We start from the raw sequence: 22,029 nt of genomic DNA on the forward strand, positions 1-22,029 counted from the left end.
GTTAATGGGCCACTTCATCTTGAATGGCCCCATGAAATATGAGTTAACTACTTACACTAAACAATCTGACTTGAAGAAGAGCTCTGTGTAAGCTCAAAAACTTGTCTCTCTCACCAACAGAAGTTGGTCCAGTAAAATTACCTCATTCATCTTGTCCTTCTATTGAGACATTATCATTTATGAGTGATTGATATAAATTAAAAAGTTCTTTCATATGTGTATCTGTAACTCATCAGTCCTACACATTAACAAATTCTCTGTGTGAGTGTGACTCATGTTGCCTTAATTAGGTCAGTTTGTCTCCAGCCTGCCCATTCTTTCCCCAAAGAAAATAAGCTAGGAGGGGGATTGTTAGCAGATGGCAGTTCTCCTACCTTAGCGGTGTGGAGGGGGTGAGTGGAATCTCTATCTGAGCAGCTAAGGAGATGCATTTTTGTGTGCCTTTATGGTTGACTTTTCAATCTAAAATCATCTCACACACATTCGCAGTGGACTAGAGGAGAGTTTAAAAAAAGAAGTCAAAAAACAGCCTAAAAAACATGGTTTGATAGGTTTTTAAATCAGAATTTTGGGCCCCAGTCTCATGATTTTGGGTAATTCTGTTCTCTTGAGACTAGTAATACTAGAGGATTTCAATAACTCATTCCTGGATTAGGGGTTGTATAAAAGTGGATGGGTAGGGTTCTGTGGCCTGCCTTGTGCAGGAGGTCAGACTAGATGATCATATTGGTCCCTTCTGACCTATGAGTCTATGAGTCTATGTGGGCTTTAGTCAATGGTATGTAGCCCCTTGACATTCTTTCAGGCCCCAGCACACTAAGTTGAGGGACAGGCATAAGTGGTGTTTACATTCAAAACCTTGCTGACATCACTGTTAGTTTTGCCATTGACATCAAAGGAATTTTATGAAATGTTATATTTAGCATATATTGAAATAAAAGCAAGGTGACTGTACAGGGCTCACTCTCCTAAAGTCTCCCCTTATGGTGAGTCCCAGCATCATACCACTTGCACCTCAGTTTCCCCACACTGATATTTGGCCTACTCCTGCTGTGGAGGTGGCTTGCTGCAGTGACTTGACCCTCCAGCTAAGTCGTTAACAAAACTCAACCCCTCCCAGAATATCCATGTCCAAAGCAATAAAAAAAAAATTTGCCCTTGTCTCAAACCCTCCTCCCCAAAGGATCTGTCTTCTCTCTTCTACTACAGCACTATTCTGCCCACCCTCTGTGCTCAGCTTTTGTCCTGCCTAGGCGGCTTACCATCTCTCCCCTGAGCCCCCCAGTCTCCTTTAGGTTACTCCCTGCTCTGTCTTGAGGACCTCTTGTCCTCCACAGGCCTCTACCTGCCTTCTGCTCTCTTCTCCAGTTGGTTCCCCACTGCTGGGTTTTCTTTCTCTTAAATCCAACACCTAGTGCAGGTGTAGCAAGGCAGCGCTCATTGAACAGGGCTGACTAGCCCAAGGGCTCTGGGCTCTTAAAGGGGCAAGCTGCCCTGTTACGGTGACAATGTGATTCATTTGGTAACACTCATGCCACTAAGTCATAGTGGATTCAAGTTCCAGATCAGGACCTGAGCTCATAATCAAAGCCAACATAACAATGAAGTACTAGCAGAATCTGTATTATTATTACATTACAGTTGCAGCTAGGGATTCCAACTTTTTATCGGGACCTCATTTTGCTGTACACTATATAGAAAAAGTAAGAGACAATCCCTGACTTGAAGAGTTTATAATCTAAATAGACAAAGACAGATTATTATTCATAGAATCATAGAATATCAGGGTTGGAAGGGACCTCAAGAGGTCATCTAGTCCAACCCCCTGCTCAAAGCAGGACCAACACCAACTAAGTCATCCCAGCTAGGGCTTTGTCAAGCCTGATCTTAAAAACCTCTAAGGAAGGAGATTCCACCACCTGCCTATGTAACCCATTCCAATGCTTCACCACCCTCCTAAGGAAAACATTTTTCCTAATATCCAACCTAAACCTCTCCCACTGCAACTTGAGACCTTGTTCTCTCATCTGCTACTACTCAGAACAGTCTAGATCCATCCTCTTGGAACCCCCTTTCAGGTAGTTGAAAGTAGCTGTCAAATCCCCCCTCAGTCTTCTCTTCTGCAGACTAAACAATCCCAGTTCCCTCAGCCTCTCCTCATAAATCATGTGCTCCAGTCCCCTCATCATTTTTGTTGCCCTCCACTGGACTCTTTCCAATTTTTCCACATCCTTCTTGTAGTGTGGACACAGTACTTCAGATGAGGCCTCACCGATGTCGAATAGAGGGGAATGACCATGTCACTCGATCTGCTGGCAATGCCCCTACTTAAACAGCCCAAAATACCATTAGCCTTCTTGGCAACAGGGGCATATTGTTGACTCATATCCAGCTTCTCGTCCACTGTAACCCCTATGTCCTTTTCTGCAGAACAGCTGCCTAGCCATTTGGTCCCTAGTCTGTAGCAGTGCATGGGATTCTTCTGTCCTAAGTGCAGGACTCTGCACTTGTCCTTGTTGAACCTCATCAGATTTCTTTTGGCCCAATCCTCTAATTTGTCTAGGTCCCTCTGTATGCTATCCCTACCCTCCAGCATATCTACCACTCCTCCCAGGTTAGTGTCATCTGCAAACTTGCTGAGGGTGCAGTCCACGCCATCCTCCAGATCATTAATGAAGATATTGAACAAAAACTGTCCCCTGGACCGACCCTTGGGGCACTCCACATGATACCAGCTGCCAACTAGACATGGAGCCATTGATCATTACCCGAGCCCGACGATCAAGCCAGCTTTCTATCCACTTTATAGTCCATTCATCCAGCCCATACTTCTTTAACTTGCTGGCAAGAATACTGTGGGAGACCATATCAAAAGCTTTGCTGAAGCCCACGAATAACACATCCACTGCTTTCCCCTCATCTACAGACCCAGTTATCTCCTCATAGAAGGCAATTAGGTTAGTCAGGCATGACTTGCCCTTGGTGAATCCATGCTGACTCTTCCTGGTCACTTTCTTCTCCTCTAAGTGCTTCAGAATTGATTCCTTGAGGACCTGCTCCATGATTTTTCCAGGGACTGAGGTGAGGCTGACTGGCCTGTAGCTCCCCGGATCTTCCTTCTTCCCTTTTTTAAAGATGGGCACTACATTAGCCTTTTTCCAGTCATCCGGGACCTCCCCAGATTGCCTGGAGTTTTCAAGATAATGGCCAATGTCTCTGCAATCACATCCGCCAACTCCTTTAGCACCCTCGGATGCAGCGCATCTGGCCCCATGGACTTGTGCTCGTCCAGTTTTTCTAAATAGTCCTGAACCACTTCTTTCTCCACAGAGGGCTGGTCACCTCCTTCCTATGCTGTACTCCCCAGTACAGCAGTCTGGGAGCTGACCTGTTTGTGAAGAAAGGCAAAAAAAGGATTGAGTACATTAGCTTTTTCCACATCCTCTGTCACTAGGTTGCCTTCCTCATTCAGTAAGGGGCCCACACTTTCCTTGACTTTCTTCTTGTTGCTAACATACCTGAAGAAACCCTTCTTGTTATTCTTAACATCCCTTGCTAGCTGCAAGTCCAAGTCTGATTTGGCCTTCCTGATTTCACTCCTGCATGCCTGAGCAATATTTTTATATCCTCCCTGGTCATTTGTCCAATCTTCCACTTCTTGTAAGCTTCTTTTTTGCCTTTAAGATCAGCAAGGATTTCACTGTTAAGCCAAGCTGGTCGCCTGCCATATTTACTATTCTTCCTACATATTGGGATGTTTTTTTCCTGCAATCTCAATAAGGATTCTTTAAAATACAGCCAGCTCTCCTGGACTCCTTTCCCCCTCATGTTATTTTCCCAGGGGATCCTGCCCATCAGCTCTCTGAGGGAGTCAAAGTCTGCTTTTCTGAAGTCCAGGGTCTGTATTCGGCTGCTTTCCTTTCTTCCTTGTCAGGATCCTGAACTCAACCATCTCATGGTCACTGCCTCCCAGGTTCCCATCCGCTTTTGCTTCCCCTACTAATTCTTCCTGGTTTTGTAAGCAGCAGGTCAAGAAGAGCTCTGCCCCTCGTTGGTTCCTCCAGCACTTGCACCAGGAAATTGTCCCCTACACTTCTCAAAAACTGGGTTGTCTGTGCACCGCTGTATTGCTCTCCCAGCAGATACCAGGGTGATTGAAATCAACCATGAGAACCACAGGGCCTGTGATCTAGTAACTTCTGTTAGTTACCGGAAGAAAGCCTCGTCCACCTCATCCCCCTGGTCTGGTGGTCTATAGCAGACTCCCACCACGACATCACTCTTGTTGCTCACACTTCTAAATTTAATCCAAAGACTCTCAGGTTTTTTTGCAGTTTCATACCGGAGCTCCAAGCAGTCTTATTGCTCTTTTACATACAACACATGATTATTATTTTAAAGATGGGGAATTGAGGCTGTTTGTACATTGCATTACATAAAGCAGTTTTGGATCATTTCAGAATGAAAGACATCACGTAAAACCAACATTTGGTTTTCAATGTATTATATTTTTATTGAGGACACTTCCACAAAATGTCCTATGACAGCATTTGGATACCAGTGATGGGTGTCCTAGAAAGGATGGATGGAGAGAGATTGTCAACATGATCATTTTAAATAAAATTTTAACAAAAATTAGTAAACAGATGAATAAGTACTGTTCTCTTTCTCACTACAAAGCCATATTTTTGAGGCAATATGGATAATGAGGCCACTTGAAAATAGTGGATCGTTAAAGAGTCTTCCAGAACTTCTAAATGCTATAACTGCAGTGTTTGTTCTTCCAGTACTTTGCAAGAACAGAAGGGGGAATTACGGAAGCGCCTAACCTACACTACCCACAAACTGGAAATGCTTGAAACAGAATTTGATTCTACACGCCAATATCTTGAAATTGAACTGAGACGTGCTCAGGAAGAACTTGAAAAAGTAACCGAAAAATTGAGAAGGTGAGTATTTTTTTTAAATAAACAAACTGCATTGAGAATATACAAACTAGTGTACTTAACAATGTAGAGATATGTACTCCATTCATTATATAAATATGTTTATAGTACACTTTACACCCACATACATATATTTGTTACATACCACACACATATATATTGATATATGTCTATGTGTGTTACACATACATATATATGCATATTTGTGTGTGCATACAGTTATATTGTATACATGTTACGTAATCTTTATATCATTAATGGCATATACATTATGTGTGTGTGTTATTATACACACACACACCTATTATAAACACAAAGGATATTGATATTCTCTTTAGTAAGTACAGTGTAACCGCATTGATATTAGTTGAATTATTCTGCATTTACGCTGGTGTAAGAGTAGAATTAGGCCCTGTTTTTCAAAGATGAGCAAAGTTTATGTTCAGTGTATGAAATGTTATGAAGTTTCATATCATAGTGTGGTAAAACATGTTACATTTACTTCCAAAAAGTATGACATGAAACAAAAAGCCTTCTATTTAAAAATAATACAAACTGCAGAAAAAAAGGCACAGAGCTGTTCTAAATTTAGGGCCCAATCACTATAAATAATAGTAATAATCGAGTCCCCATTGACTTAAAAGGGAGCAGGCTTTAGCCTTAAGTATGTACATGTCATTTTTGAAAATCTCTGAACCAAAAGATCCATTTATTTATGAACAAAATTCAGTTGAACTTTTCCTGAACGCATCATCATCATCATCATCATGTAGGAAAATGGACAGTGCATCACACCTAATGCAGGTAACAAAGTACCTTTCCAAGCAGAAACAGAAATCTTGCATAACATTTCTTAGTTGGACTGTAGCATTAAAATAAGCGTTGACAGGTAATTGCTATAAATAAAGAATTTTTAACAGGTTGAATTTTAAGACACCAGTACAGGAAATCATGTTAGCACATGCTTAAAATTAAGATACATGCTTTCCTGAATCAAGGCCTAAATCAGAGATATAGAATATACTACTTTACATGATTTTGTTATCTACAGGCTTCTATGTAGAGCAGTCAGTCAGCTGTCCACACTACTTATCTGTCTACAGCACATTTTTCCCCTCTCTCCTATCACTTCATTTACATCAGAGCTGTCAAAGTAACATTCTAGTGCAATTTTCTTCAAACCCTTTCACAGTGTTTTCCAATAAATGGCAATGTTAACCATCCTTCCTACTGTACATTAAATTACTTTTCCTGAAGAAATATATTTTGCAGGGCAAGTGGAAGGCTCAGGAATAGAACAGGGAATATTTGGGACATTCTGGATTTGAAATAATGTTTTACTTCAGGCACATCCTGTTTAAAGTGTAAGTCAGACATTTCACAAAAACAATGAGGAGTCCGGTGGCACCTTAAAGACAAACAGCTTTATTTGGGCATAAGCTTTTATGGGTAAAAAACCCCACTATTTCAGTCATGTTACAAAAAACACACAAAGTGTGTATCCAGACTGGAAATTAATCTGAGATACTACCTTTTGATGCAACTTTTAAAAGAGCATACAGGTAACTAGTTCACTATGCTTGGAATACTTATAGGAACATGCCTCTGTATTTAAGTGTAGTAACCATCTTCTGCCATAAAACCTGCTTCAACTTTGCCTTTTAGAAAATGTGCAGTAAATATTGCATCAGATCTATATACTTACTTCCCTACCATCTCTGCTTATTTATAATATACATTTGGATCTCAGAAGGAGCCATGGATCTTATAAAAAGGCTAATCATGCAGTCAGTGGGAGTTTTGCCAGAGTAAAAACAACGTCAGGCCTGTAGACAGGTTGTTTATATAGGTAGGGCCTGATTTTCAGAAGTTCTGAGTGTGATGGGTTGGATCTCCCACTTCCGGGCCACCAGCTGATGTGCTGAGGTCTTACTGAGCACTGCCTGTCCCACTTGCCTGGGTTCCCCTTACTCTGTGCTGCTGTGACAGGCTCTCAAGCCCCTTCCAGCATGCACGTGCGCGCACACACACACACACACACACACACCCAGCTATAGAATCACACAGTCTGGAGTCAGCTATGTATGGGAGGACTCAGTTTGGGGAATTTCCCAGCACTTCTGTGCCCATACCCTCTGGAGCAGTGGTGGGGAACCTGTGCCCTGTCTGGGTAATTCGCTGGCGGGTCACTAGACAGTTTGTTTACATTTGCATGGATGCCTGCCGTTCCCAGTGGCCGTGGTTCACCATTCCTATCCAATGGGAGCTACGGGAAGCAGCAGCCAGCCCATCCCTGTGGCCCGCACCGCTTTTCGCAGCTCCCACTGGCTGGGCATGACAAACAAGGGTCACTGGGAGCTGCAGATGGCCATGCAAATGTAAACAAACTGTCAGGTGGCCCGCCAGTGGATTACCCTGATAGGTTGCATGTGGCCTGTGGACCGCAGGTTGCCTATCACTGCTCTCGAGTGTAAAACCAAAATTATGTTGCATTGCATTGTATAGAGATCTATACATTGTAAGGTCATGAAATTCACCCTCTCCCTCAGTGTGGAGAAAGATATACACAGTTTTTGCCCTCCCTCCCCCCACCGCCCAGTTATGAATTGCACAAACTGGGTTTTAGAATAAACAAAAAACAAGCTTAACTACAAAAAGTAAATTTTAATTGATAAGGGATAGCAAACAATACAAAGCAGATTACTGAGCAAATAAAACAAAACACGCAAACTAGACAGAATACGTTAAAGAAATTGGCTACAAACAGTAATTTCTCACCCTAAAAGTTGTTTTATGCAGGGTGCAGAGTTTCTTGAAGGTAAACTGCACTGCTTGCAGTTTAAATCTCCAGGTATACCCTTCACAGGCTGACCTTTCTTGCCTGGGCTCAGCCCTTGTCTCCTCCAGCTTAATTCCTTTGTTTCTTCAGCTGTTTTCAGCAGTTTTCCTTCTTGGGTGGGGAAGCAGTGGAGAAGAGTCTAGATTAACTCACTCCCCAGCCTTAAATAGGATTTGTATATGCAGGAATCCTTTGTTTCCCAGTTTGACTCCCACCCACTTCCTGTGAAAAAGTACCAGCATGTCAAGATGGTATCCTGTACCAGGTGACATGATCACATATTAAAGCAGGATCCCAGGAAACTTCTCAGGAAGGAGGGAGATTAGTTTCTTCAAAGTCCTATTGTCCTTCCTAGTGGCCTATTCAAGTTATTTGCATATTTCTGGTGGGCGTTCCCCAGGTAAAAACACAGTTGTAATTATTACATAGTCCATATTTCTAACTTCAGATACAGAAATGATACATGCATACAAATTGGATAATCACATTCAGTAAATCATAACCTTTCCAATGATACCTCACATGACCCATCTTGCATAAAACATATCTTAGTTATGCCATATTCATATCATAACAATATTTCTATGAAGAATATGGGGTGTAATGTCACCCTGGGCGCCTAGTACTTCAGCTCAGGTCAATGAGCCAGATCCAGTGCCTGTTGAAATCAGTGGAAAGACTGCTGTTGACATCAGTGCACAATGGATCAGGTTCAGTGGATGCTGTGGATGTTCAGAACCCCTGAAAGTCGGGCCCATAAAGTGTTTCATTTATTGCAAAGAACATTATCAGTGGAAAGTATTAAAATCAAATGAATATAAATGCTTTTCTAAAACTCTACTTGGTAGTTGTTTTTTTTATTACGAAGAAAATTTATGCAAAAAATTATGTTCCAGGCAGGTGATTTCTCCTCCGAAGACTTATCATGTGGGAAGCCCAAAATACGTTACAAGGTGAGCTTTAAAAATTGTTTCTATTGAGAATAGCAAAAACATAAAAAAATAAGGCAAGATAAACACCTAGAAATCCCCAAACTGGAAACAGATAAACATTTTAAACAAAAGTATGATCCAAAAGAGTGTCGGCAACATGTAAAAATAACTATATGAAGATCAGTGTGTAAAGAACAGTAAGAGCAATATTAGAACATCAAGAGTTTATCTCCCATGTTGTTCATTTCTAAAGAAAGAGAAAGGAAAATGTGAACAACTGTACTAGATAAGCACAGAGTAACATGGTCTCACTTGTACGCTAAAAAACATTTCAGTCATTAAACTTGTACTGCTGCTCTGAGCAGCGTTGTCCCTAAAGGCTGGAAGCTCCATTAGCCATTGCTTCTAAAGCCTCCCACACCCTTAATTTAATCCACAGTAACGCCAAAACAACCTGCCTTTTTTGTTTGTTTTATACACAACTATCTCCTGTTTAGGGAGGGCACATTTAGATGACCTGATGGGCTATCATTCTCTAAAGGAGTAGGATTTTCTAAGCACACCATGTTGTCTTATACTGCTCCCACTGAATTCAATGGTAAAACTTTCATTGACATCAGAAGGAGCTGAGTTTGGCCAATGCGGAGCAATTTTGAAATTCCCACCCTTAAACCATAGTTCTGCTTTGAAAAGTGGCTGAAATGGCATTGTGGGGTTCCGTGTGCCTTGCAATGATTTGCATATCATAGAGTTATAGAAATGTAGGGCTGGAAGGGACCTCAAGAAGTCATCAAGTCCAGCCCCTTGTGCCACAGCAAGACCAAGGAAACCTTGACCATCCCTGAGAGGTGTTTGTCCAACTTGTTTCTAAAAGTGTCCAATGATGGGAACTCTGATCTCTTTTGAAAGCTTATTCCAGAGCTTAACTATCCTTATAGTTAGAAAGTTTTTCCCAATATCTAACTGTGTTGTGTTAAGAGTGTGTTCAATTTAAAAGTAAAAACAAACCCATGCATTTTGACTACCAGTCCTGAAAACTCAAACTGAGCTCAAAGAGCCCTGCTGGAATCATTCCTTCTTTTGCACCCCAACCAGTAATAAAGGTTCTGCTGGTCAAATTAGGCCCACACCCACACCTGTACAACTCTCAGATTATGCCTTCAGTAATAACTGTGCAAAGCTCATCATCTCTGCTTGGAATTTAGAGTAGAATTCTGTTGATGCACAAGGAGTAAAATCCACTTAAACATATGTGTTTAAGTGCTTCACTATAGAGGGATGGATTTCAGCATGTATTTAAGTGGGTTCCTGAACAGGGCCCTCACAGCTGTGTTGGCTCCTTCGCAGTGCTAGTAGGAGAAAAAAGCATCTTTGTAAGAAAGTAGATAAAACTTTAGAGTATAGACAAGGAACAAGTCTGTTGAAGAAGAAGGTGCCATTTGTACAGTCACTCTTCAAAGCAGAACTGCTGTCTAGGTGAAATTTCTTCCTGTGCAGAGGGCCAGCTGCACAAGGCCTATGCTTCATTTAACCCACATTTTTGAGGTCTCAGTGTATAGGCTTTGTATGAGCTATCTGCACAGGGGTGAATTTTACCTTGCAAGGGGAAGGTATTTTCTGCTACGTTAGACTACATAGATATTTAATGGTAGTGATGATCAGATTTCTTTTTATTAGGCCCTGAGAAACATATGAGCAGTTGCACTGCATGGGTGCACACACCCACACATACAGAGCACAAGGGGGCCGTACAATTTGAATTTACTACAAGACACAGAGAAGGCACCAAAAACATAATAAATGAACAGGGTCACATCAAATAATTCATTCTTTGTAAAAGGCAATTCATAGCTCATCCAACCCAGTTACCACTGAAATTTACAAAGCTGACAGATTTCACAGTTTAAAAGTCTTGGACACTGCAAAATTCAGACAATCGGGGTGAATGCTTTTTCTACAAGTGGGGCTATGTTACCATTTGGTCATGTGGTCATCGCAGGTCAGATTAATTTTCCCCACTCCTGCTTTATTTTTAAATGTATTGCCAAAAGATTTTATTTAATTTTATTATATTCTTTTCCTTTCATACCTTTAATGCTTTTTTCCATATATTTCTGAGTACATTTCCCCACTCCCCATTCACAGTACTGACACTTCTTTTGGCCTCGTGGGTCTTTTATTTTTCCAGTTTGGGTTTTGTGTGTGCGTGTGTTTATCTACTTTATTTTGATTACCTTTGCATACAGTTCTCAATAGAAACACTTTCTGAAGCTCAGCTCCTTCTATGTTGTGGGGGTTTTCATAGAAATGAAGGGCTGGAAGAGATCTTGAGAGGTCATCTAGTCCAGCCCTCTTCACTGAGGCAGGACCACCTATACCTACACTACCCTGACAGATATTTGTCTAACCTCTTCTTAAAAACCTCCAGTGATGGGGATACTACACCCTCCCTTAGAAGCTTATTCCAGTATTTAACTATACTTATAGATAGAAAGTTTTAGCTTAGATATTGGGAAAATCTCCTTTGATGAAGATTAAGCCAATTACTTCTTGTCCTACCTTCTGTGGACATACGGAACATATGCAAAGACTGTTATTAGGTTCCCCCTCTCCTTCGCCCCATCTTCTTTTCTCAAGACTAAACATGTCCACTGTTTTTATCATTTCCTTATCGGTCAGGCTTTCTAAACCTTTTATCGTTTTTGTATCTCGTCCTCTGGACTCTCTCCAATTTGTTTACATCTTTTTTAAAGTGTGGTGCCCAGAACTGGACACAGTATTCCAGCTGAGACCTCACCAGTGTCAAATAGAGCAAGATAATTACCTCCCAGGTCTTACATATAACACTCTGTTAATACACCCCAGAATTATATTAGCCTTTTTTCACAATTGCCTCACAATATTCACTCATACGCAATTTGTGATCCACTGTAATCCCAGATACTTTTTAGCAGCACTACTGCCTAGCCAATATTCCCTTTTTGTAGGTGCACATTTGATTTGTCCTTCCTAAGTGCAGTATTCTGCACCTGATTCAATTTCATTTTGTTGATTTCAGACTAGTTTTCTAAGTTCTCATTGGTCCTTTTGAATTTTAATCCTGTCCTACAAAGTGCTTGAAATCCCTTCCAGCCTGGTGTCTTCCACAGATTTTATAAGCATAATCTCCACTCCATTATCCAAGTCATGAGTAAAAATATTGACTAGTACCAGACCAACGACAGACCTCTGCAAGCGCCCGCCCTGTCCCCCACAGTTTGTTAGCGAGCTATTGATAATTACTCTGGTCTTTCAACCAGTTATGCACCTACTTTATAGTAATTTTATCTAAACCACATATCCCTTATTTGCTTATGAGAAATTCATGTGGGACTGTCAAAAGTCTTACTAAAATCAAAATGTATCATCTCTTGCTTTCCCCCATCTATTTTCCAGTAATCCTGCAAAAGATGAAAATTAAACTGGTTTTGTATGATTTGTTCTTGTCAAACCCATGTTGGCTTTTATTTATAACCCTATGATCCTCTAAGTGTTGACAAAATGATTGTCAGGTATCGAAGTTAGGCTGACTGGTCTATACTTCTCCAGATGCTCGTGGTTCCCCTTTTTAAGTACCTTTCTCCAGTCCTCAGGGACTTCACCCATCCTCCATGAGTTTTCAAAGATAGTCACTAGTGGTTTGGAAATTGTTTCAGCTAGTTCCTTTAAGTACTCTTGGGTGAATTTAATCAGGTCCGGTTAACTCGAATACATCTCCCTTATCTAAGTATTCTTTAACCTATTCTTTCCCTGTTTTGGCTTGTGTGCCTTCCACCTTGTTATTAACACTAATTGTGTTAAATATCTAGTCACAGTTTACTTTTTTAGTGAAGAGTATAGCAAAATAGGCATTAAACACCTCAGCTGTCACCATTTTGTTGAGATTTGGCTCTTGCTTAGTGAGTGTTGTTAATTTTCTAAAAATTTGATTTTGGAAAGGAGTACTTCAGAGAACTAGGGTTTACATGCTACAGTCCACTAACTCTTGTGGATAGAGCAAACCTGGATGGAAATGGAGTAGGGAATTAGAGTGGGAGGAGCAGGGACCTATGGCCCATGACACATTCGTACTGCACCCGTACAGTGGGGGCACTGTCAGAGTGAAGAGTTTAATATTAGAAGGGACCACCAGATCATCTAGGGCTTGTCTACACAGAAACCACTACTGCAGCACAGTGGTGCCACCACAGCAGTGCCACTGTAGTGCTCCAGTGAAGATTCTACACCAATGGGAGAAACCCTCCCATCAGTGTAAGTAATCCACCTCCCCAAGAGACAGTAGCTCGGTCAATGGGAGAATTCTTCAATTGACCTAACACTGCCTACCCCGGGAGGTTAGGTTGGTTTAAGTGCATCGCTCAGAAGTGTTAATTCCTAGTGTAGACCAGACCCTATGCTGACCTCCTGTATATCACAGGCCACCAATGCTACTCAACATCCACACTAAGCACAACAAGTAAAATTAGACCAAAATATTACAGCCCACAGGAGACTATTATGTGTCACACGAAGAGTTGTGTTAATGGGGACTGACCCTGTGCTCTTTGAAGTCAATAGCAAAACAGTGCAGAATCAGGCCTGTGCTGGATTAGGAGCAAAGCCAGGGGGATCAGCTACTCTCCATGGCATGCCCTCATCTGAATAGCACAGATAATTAATGAGTTAGAGCAGCATTAGGTCATGTTCTATGCCTGCAGCTTTCTTAAGGGTGTAGACAGGGAGCCTCATATGGGTATGTCTACACAGTAAAGAAAAACCCATCATTGGCCCATGTCAGTTGACTCAGGCTTGGACTGCTGGGCTGTTTCATTACTGTGTAGATTTCTGGGCTCGGGATGGAGCCTGGGCTCTAGGACCCCGCAGAGGGGGAGGGACCCAGAGCTTGGGCTCCAGCCTGAACCCAATAAGTCTACACAGCAATGGAACAGCCCCGCAGCCCAAGCCCAAGTCAGCTGGCACTTTTGTTTGATATACAGATATACCTTTAGTGTTTGCTCTCTCTCTCTCGCTCTCCTATTGCTTTTTCTGGAGGAAGGTGGATAGGGTGTAATACAGCTTCAGACTTTTCTTTGTCATGTTGAATCTGGCTAACAATGAAAGCCTATTTAGTGGTTGCAGAAGCAGACATCTATATAGAGGCTTAATATGAATTGGTGCATATGATAGGAACAGAGAAGATAGAGAGATCTGTGAACTCCAACCAAGCCATTTAATCACCTAGAATTTGTAACAATGACATCAGGAGATGTAATCAGTTCAGTTGGTGATTTCATGAACTGACCTCTAGTCCTGTACAAGGGCTCGTTGTACACGCTTTCTCACCAGTTTGGTCGTCCACTTGGCAGACAGCATTACCGCAGAGCCCTCCTCTAGGGTGAAGTTCATCTCTGTGTAGTGGGCCAACAGAAGGTCTGTACAGCACCTTAGTCCTCTTTAGGCTCTCAAAATAAGGCTTAAGGGCCTTAATTTGACCTCACCCCTACCCACTTTCACAGTGGGAATTTCCCCCATAGAGAAGTCCTCCTTCTTCCACAGCTTTACTAGGGGCAAAAATTTTCCTCACAGATCTGCCTGACAGATCTTAACACCTAGATTCCATTCTCCCTACCCTGCAACCCCAAAAGAATTCTGAGCACATAGGGAAAGCACAGTCCCACAATTATGATCTGCTGGTGCAGACTCTAAATGGGGAATTTTGTCATATAATTGGAATGAAAATCTTTACAGCACAAAGCAGTGGAATGCCACTCTATTTAATTGTAAATCAGCCTGACCATCCCCTCATCCAATTCTGGGGCAGTTTGAATCCATAGTTCAGTCCTCATTTCAAGGCTTTTCCCTATCTCTATAATCAGGCAAACCAAAACCATGATTCTAGGCCCACTATACTTTTGCTGACTTCGGATTCAGACTTCTCAGCCTAGGCCCAGTTGTTCATTATATCCAAGTTCACTATTAGCAGGGTCCATTGCCTAGGACATCATAGTGAAGAAGGCCTTAGGTCTGTTCCCATGAGATGTCCAATGCAGAGATTTGAGAGGCATTTAGATAAACTTTTCAAAGCTGAACATTAAGTTGCCAATGGCCCCTACCTGCATACAGAAGTTCATACTGATTGGCTCTTATGTACATGTGTAATAGGGCACCAACATCCTTTAGGATATGGAAAAATGAGGCACAGTAACTATTGTTATATTAATGGCTGATGTCTCTGACATAGCCGATTCTAGGCAACTTTTCTCCTAGAACACTATGGTTACTAGCAGGACAGCCTGGAGAAGCTGACAAACTTTCTTGAGTATGTAACTCCTGAATAAATAGGAAGCTTCTGTTTCCTATGTCCTACCCCAGTCCCATTGTGTTAATAAAAATAAATGTCTATCCATCCTTTTGAGGGCAACATTTTGTTCCCTGCACCAAGCCCAAGTCAATGTTTTGGGTGTGCTAGGGCATGGTCTAGCTGGAGAAGGAATTCTCCTAAGCCATTCAGTGATGACTTTATGTGGCTGTACTTGCAATCTCAGAACTCCAGTAGCCTCACTCCTTAACCTGAGGGCTTGGTTAGTGAATCCATGCACTTGATGATCTGCAGATCATGCCTCTCCCCCAGTTCTACCACCACAATTCCTGAACATGGTGCATAGGATACCCTCTGTGCAGGGTCCCACATCCTGGTGCTCCATGCATACTTATGCCCAGGAATGGCGCTGGCTCTTGTGCCTTCGGGGCTTCTGGCACAATTTGCCTCTAACTATAGTAAGCGAATATGACAAAGTGATTTTCTCAGGAAGTGGATGGTAAATATATTGCTAAAGCCTTGGGCTTTAAACTCCTAACCATTGATAGGCAGCAGAAGTGAAAAGTAAATATACTTTAATATTAATGGAAGCCCAAGTTTATGCTGAGGTGCAAAAATACAAGTAAAAAGAAATAGGTGAACACTTCTAATTATATTATATCATCTTTGTTTTAGGATACAAAATAATTACCTAGCCTTACAAAGAATTAATCAGGAGTTGGAAGATAAACTTTACAGGATGGTAAGTTTTTTTTTTAATTTTAAATATATTTTTATGGTTCTTAAGCTACAGGACAAATGGCGGCGTAACTGATATGATTAAGCTTGTGCTGTACACAGGGGGATACTAAGCCAGGGAGCACGACTTTTATCAATGTAATGAGCCAGCCCCATAGCTGGCGTATATCTGTATAGTTCTATTGACTTCAACAAAGATATGTCAATTTATATCAATTGATGATCTGGCTGGCTTTAAAAGAATTCTGGTTAATTTGGCTAATAACTTCTTTTTCCTTGGGTTTGTAATATTTAGGTTTTAATTAAGAAAAGATTCAAATGAGGCAATCCAAATTACCAAGCTGAAAAATGTTTCATGGCTCTTTGGTACATTCATTCAGCTTTATTAAGTGACTTAATTGAGCTTGGAGAGTCTTTTCATATCCTGTCATAACTATCAGTCAATCTCAGTATATTCATTTCTGTGCCAGCGTTGATCCTACTGCCATAGGCCAGTTAGAGGGGGAGAAATTATTGCACCAGATATGGGCCTCTGGGTTTATGAACATTTCGAATGAACCACATGAACATACAGTCACACTCTGCTTGCAGCTGTAAAAATACCCTGTAATTTTATTAGTGGTGATGCTTATTTGTCAAAGCACTTTTAACATAATATTCATTTTTAGGACGTTTTTAAAGAGAAATTTGGGTGCGATGTTGAGGCAGGACATGCATGGAACAACAATTGTAAACACTGTGTTGTGAGGAATTCTATTGCAGTGCCTGAATCTCAAAAGGTCTTCAGGTCTTTACTCTTCCTAGACCCTTCACATCCTCACTTTCAGGGCTGGCTCCAGGTACCACCTCAGCAAGCAGGTGCTTGGGGCAACCAAGGGGAAGGGACGGCATGGCAGGCTTTTCGGCGGTGGGTCCCTCTGCCGAATTGCCACCGAAGAAGAAAGTGGAGCAGGTGCCGATCACTATCTCAGCTTTTTTGTTTGTTTTTTGTGGTTTTTTTTTTGTTTTTTCTGTCTGGGGCAGCAAAAACGCTGGAGCTGGCCTTGCTCACTTTGACCCTGTAACCATCCATTCCCAACTCACCTTCCTTTCTGGTCCTTTAACAATCCCTCATGCATGCACAGAGATACTTACTGCTGACAGAGCCCCTTAAGGATGTTAGTGCAGAGCCTGGGGCATATTGCACAGAATAGCATATAACATTTGAATGGAGTGGCAGACTGGAGCTGTGCAAGACAAATTGGGCTTGGCAATGAGCCTGATGAAGATGGGGGAATTTCAGGTTTAGAAAAAGAGGACAGGAAATGGATTGTTAGACATTGGAGGGTGGAATAGGGAGGAAATCCAGGAATCCAGGAATGCATAATTTAAAGCCCCCCAGGCCCTAAACAGGAAATTGGAAACTGAACCTTAAATCTGAAGATTTCTCCTCCAGGCTCCAAATATCCATGGATCCATTCATATCCCAGGAATTTTGTGCAAATAAAGGATGCAAGATGTGGTACATAGTTAATAAACTATCAGTACATTAGTAACTGGCAAACAATTGATAAAGTGAGGGGCAATGGTGGAGACAGTGAGCAGATTTGTTTAAGTTATATCTATCTGATTATATCCCTGTCCCCCACCCTTCATATGTTCGTTTATTTTTTTATTGTAAGATCTTTGGGACAGGGATTGTGTCTCCATTTGTGTTCGGACAGCACCTAGCACGTTGTCATTGCAACCACAATGCAACTAAATAATAACACTTTGAAATTCCAATTGGCAAACAAAAAGAAAGAGGTAACGCCAGGCACTATAGAAAGCAAAAGTTTTCTAGATCATACCAAATACTTTGGAATAAACAAGAGCTCTCAGACCCACAACAGAGTCTGTGCTTTAAAGCATGAGAAGAGAATTTCGCATGAGTCGAACAGGACACGGTCCCAGTGGAGAACCTCACCTTTCTTTATTCCTACCTGTCATATAACCTAATCCCAGATTTGGACCTTAGCGTCCAAAATATGGGTGTTAGCATGGAAACCTCCAAGCTTAGTTACCAGCTTGGACCTGGTAAAGCTGCCACCACCCAAAAAATTAGAGTGTTTTGGGGCACTCTGGTCCCCCCAACAACCTTCCCTGGGGACCCCAAGACCCAAATTCCTTGAGTCTTATAACAAAGGGGAATAAACCATTTCCCTTCCCTTCTCCCTTCCAGGTATTCTCTCCCTGGATTCCTGGAGAGATAAACAGAAGCAAACTCCGTGAATCTAAACAGAGGGATTCCACCCTCCCCCGTTTCCAGACTTGGAAAATAGAAGTACCGAGAGCTAATCTCTCTTCCCCCCTCACCCAGAGGGAATGCAAAGTCGGGCTAGTAAATATAACACACACAGATTTCCCCCTGACTTCTTCCTCCCACCAATTCCCTGGTGAGCACAGACTCAATACCCTGGAGTTCCCCACTAAAGAAAAAACTCCAACAGGTCTTAAAAGAAAGCTTTATGTAAAAAGAAAGAAAAAATACATAAAAATGGTCTCTGAATTAAGGTGACAAATACAGGGTCAATTGCTTAAAAGAAATATGAATAAACAGCCTTATTCAAAAAGAATACAATTCAAAACATTCCAGCAACTACACCATGTAAATACAAAAGAAAAAAAACAATAACCCTTATTGTATTATGATCTCTGTACTCACAACTTGGAAACAGAAGATTAGAAAGCAGGAAACAGAAATCCTCCCATAGCCGAGAGAGAGACAGGCAGAAGACCAAGAACAAAGGACTCACACACAAAGTTCCCTCCACCCAGATTTGAAAAAGTCTTGTTTCCTGATTGGTCCTCTGGTCAGGTGTTTCAGATTACTTCTTTCCAGGTGAAAGAGATGTTAACCCTTAGCTATCTGTTTATGACACTACCAGCACAAGAGGAAGTGAAGACTGATTCACGGGAACTGAAGAGGATCTCCAAGGCTTTATGGAACACCTAATCTCAGAGTTGCTTTGTCTTCTGGAACATTGAGATGGGGAACCTGTTGGCAAAAACAAACAAAATCAAATGGAAACTAATAAAAACAAGGAAGAGGAGTGTAGCAGATAGTGTGCCATTCTTGATTCAAATGGCCCAAACCATTTGATTTTCAGGGCACATTGCAAAGCCCAAGCTTTTGGGAAGAATGGGGTGAATTAAAAGCTGAGCTGGCTATTATTGTGGGCTAGGATCACAGAGGCCGATGAAGGGGGCTGTAGCCCACGAAAGCTTATGCTCAAATAAATTTGTTAGTCTCAAATTGCCTCAAGGTGAAACAAGTACTCCTGTTATTTTTGCAGATACAGACTAATACGGCTGCTACTCTGAAAAGAAGTCTCTTTCTCGCCCCACTTTCAGTGTTGGGGAAGCAGCAGGATTAATATTTGTTGTCTAGGTCAGTTTGTGTTTCACTGTATTTCAAAAGCATTTAAAGCCTCTGGATGGTGCTGTTTTATATTTTATAGAAATCCCAAGAAACTTAAAAAACAGGCAAAAAAAAAACCCAAACTCATGCAAGCTCTGCTTTCCCTTTGCCTATATATTTTGGTTCGTATTTGGATGCTGAACAGTTAACATATCCAAATGGAATGAACAGGGAGGGGGTTGGGGAGCAGAAGCAATACTTTTACAGTCCTAGTCCTTTAACAGCATGTGCGCAGGTGGAGTCCCATTGAATTTAAGGAGCTCTGCTCAGACAAAGGGCTCTGAATGCTTCTGTGCTGGTGCAGGATTGGGGACTAAGTTTGCTATGTTTTTGCCTCTACCCTCCCCCCCCCAAAAAAATTGAAACAAAAATATTAGGTGGAAAGGCAAAGAAACCAAATCTAGTAACTGCCCTATTTTGGAGGAATCTGGCATTTTAAATCCTCTTGTACCTACTGTTGAAAGTGACGTAAAAATAAGTTCCATTAAATAGAAAAAACTGTGTATCAGTTGTTTTTCTCCTAATCTGTACCTGCTTTTAAATACTGACCTATAAAACATTTAAAAAAAAACTTTTTAAAATAACCTTGTGACCCTATCCAAGTATTGTCGCCCAACTGAAAGTCCAGAAACAAAATGCAATCCACAGTATCCCTGCTGAATGTGGCTAAAGGTTGAAAAGTGCGGTCCTTATTCAGATAAAAATCAAGGTTAGTTTGGTGTAAATAAGCACTGCCATACTAAATTCATGTTACACCAGAGGCTAACAGACCGAGAACTACAGAGTCTGCTGTTACAAACGCCTGTTCTTAGCATAGTCAAGATCTGAATTTGGTGATTTGCATGCTCCTGTCAGAATCAACGTCTAGAGAAGTAAAATACAAACAATCTTTGTAAAGAATTAAGCATAATTCTGGACTCTTTTTCATTAAGAGGACGGCAAGAAACATGCAGAACCCTGCAGTGTTGTGTTGTGATTGTCACATGCTATTTAATTAAAGACTATATCTCCTCTAGTTCCAATATTACCAACATTCACTAATTTGCCCTGAAGTTAGTCTGAGTAAAACATTGACTTGGCATGACCTTGCCATGAATGGCAGAGTGATTGTAGATTATACAGATCATCCCAAATTAATGCTGATAAAACTTTTATACCATCCCAAGCCCCATATGTTAGAGAAAAATTACTTTACAATACAATGTTCAAGAGATTTAAGAATTGGAGGGGGTGGGGTGTATCACTATATATAAAGCCTTGTGCCTTGTTTACCATGGGCCAGATTTTCAAAAGATTTTTAGGCACCTAAACATGGAGATAGGGGCCTGTGAAAATTCCGCTAGATGCCAAAGAAAATCTGGCTCCGTGAGTCCAGGTGCACAGAGGGAGCCATAATCTCAAAAAATAACCTAAAATAGCTTTTCTGTAAATAAAAATGCACAGTTTTAAGGTGATGCATTAACTAGAAGCTTTAGCTGGTTCTTACTGGAAAGTTGGGACTGCCCAGTGGTGTAAGGCTGTTTCTAGTTCTACAGGATTACAAGATGTCAGAATTTGAACCCATCACTGGTCTAAGATGTACTTATGTACACATGCAGTATGTGGATTGTGGAGGTGATAGCCATGTCACTGCAGAGTTATGTGGTGAACTGGGGATGTATGGGATAAATTAACTGACAGTTTGAAAATTTATCATGCACCTTTGACCACCTCATGCAATAGGCGCTGACATATTTTTCTTCAGGGGTGCTCCACCCCTACTCTGCCCCAAGGCCCACTTCACCCCTTCCTCAGACCCACCCTTGCTCCTCATCTTCCCACCCCCAATCCACCCCCTCCCTCGAGGCCTTGTCTTCCCACCCCCACTCTGCCCCTCCCACAAGACCCTGCCTACCTGCCACTTGCTGCTCTCCTCCCTCTCCCAAGCTCCTCCCCAAGCCAGCAAGCAACTGATCAGGGACGCTGGCAATCAGCTGATCAGGGGCACCACCAAACAGCTGTAGCTAGTGGGTGCTGAGCACCCACTTTTTTTTTTCTGTGGGTGACCCACGGAGTTGGCACCGATGACCTCACATCCTCCCTTTGCCCAATAGTCCATTTCTCCCAGGACTACTTCCAACATTCTAAACCTCCAGCTGCTTCGAACAGCCACCAGTGTTTTTTTTCAACAACCTGTCAAAGAAATGTTTCACTCTTTCTTCCCAAATACCCAGCTGTCAGCCAGCTAAATAAAAGCAATATTTTGTGGCCATGATAGTATTAGACCTTTGCTTCACTGAGACATTGTGTGATGCTGAGCTCTTGCTGTTGTCATTTGCAAAGCAGGGAGGCAGAGTTGCCATTCAATTTAAAAATCCTGCTTTCCCCTAGATCTGGTCTGGATACTTCTGTCTGTTTCGTGGCCATGAAGTCATCTGAGCTGCAAGCTTTTTCAATAAAGTGACTGCAGCACTTTCCAAGGATCTGACTGATAAAAAATACAATGTAAAAAACCACAGGGTGCTTTTTTATTAATAACATCAGAGTGCATAAAACAGTTTGACCTTAGGTAATTATTTTCTACCTACTTAACTCCCCCCTCTAATTTTAACTGTTTACAATATTATCCTTTACATTCTTTCCCAAACTGTTGTGTAGAGATGCTGGGGACTGTTAAATTGTTGCCATGTTCCACTCCCAGAGCTGGCTCTATTTCTGTGTGAAGTCCATAAAGTTAGTTAAATTCTTTATGTGTTCAGGATGAAATTCACTATCTATGTAAAAAGACTCCAGGAAGGTCACTCTGAAGCCTAGAATGT

General features: G+C 41.6%; 1 protein-coding gene across 5 annotated transcripts in view; it reads left to right on the top strand.

The window, feature by feature from the left end:
- Positions 1-22,029, top strand: part of BEGAIN (brain enriched guanylate kinase associated) — a 252,168-nt gene that overhangs the window by 146,496 nt on the left and 83,643 nt on the right. For 4 of the 5 annotated variants that reach the window (XM_030558745.1, XM_030558749.1, XM_030558746.1 and 1 more), the window contains 3 exons: positions 4,788-4,949; positions 8,682-8,738; positions 15,730-15,796. In XM_030558745.1, the coding sequence (XP_030414605.1) occupies positions 4,788-4,949; positions 8,682-8,738; positions 15,730-15,796 (286 nt within the window). The remainder of the gene's footprint in view (positions 1-4,787; positions 4,950-8,681; positions 8,739-15,729; positions 15,797-22,029) is intronic. The other variant, XM_030558747.1, reaches the window with a different exon arrangement.

Source organism: Gopherus evgoodei, chromosome 4 (genome assembly GCF_007399415.2).
Source record: "Gopherus evgoodei ecotype Sinaloan lineage chromosome 4, rGopEvg1_v1.p, whole genome shotgun sequence".
Classification (NCBI taxonomy): Eukaryota; Metazoa; Chordata; order Testudines; family Testudinidae; genus Gopherus; species Gopherus evgoodei.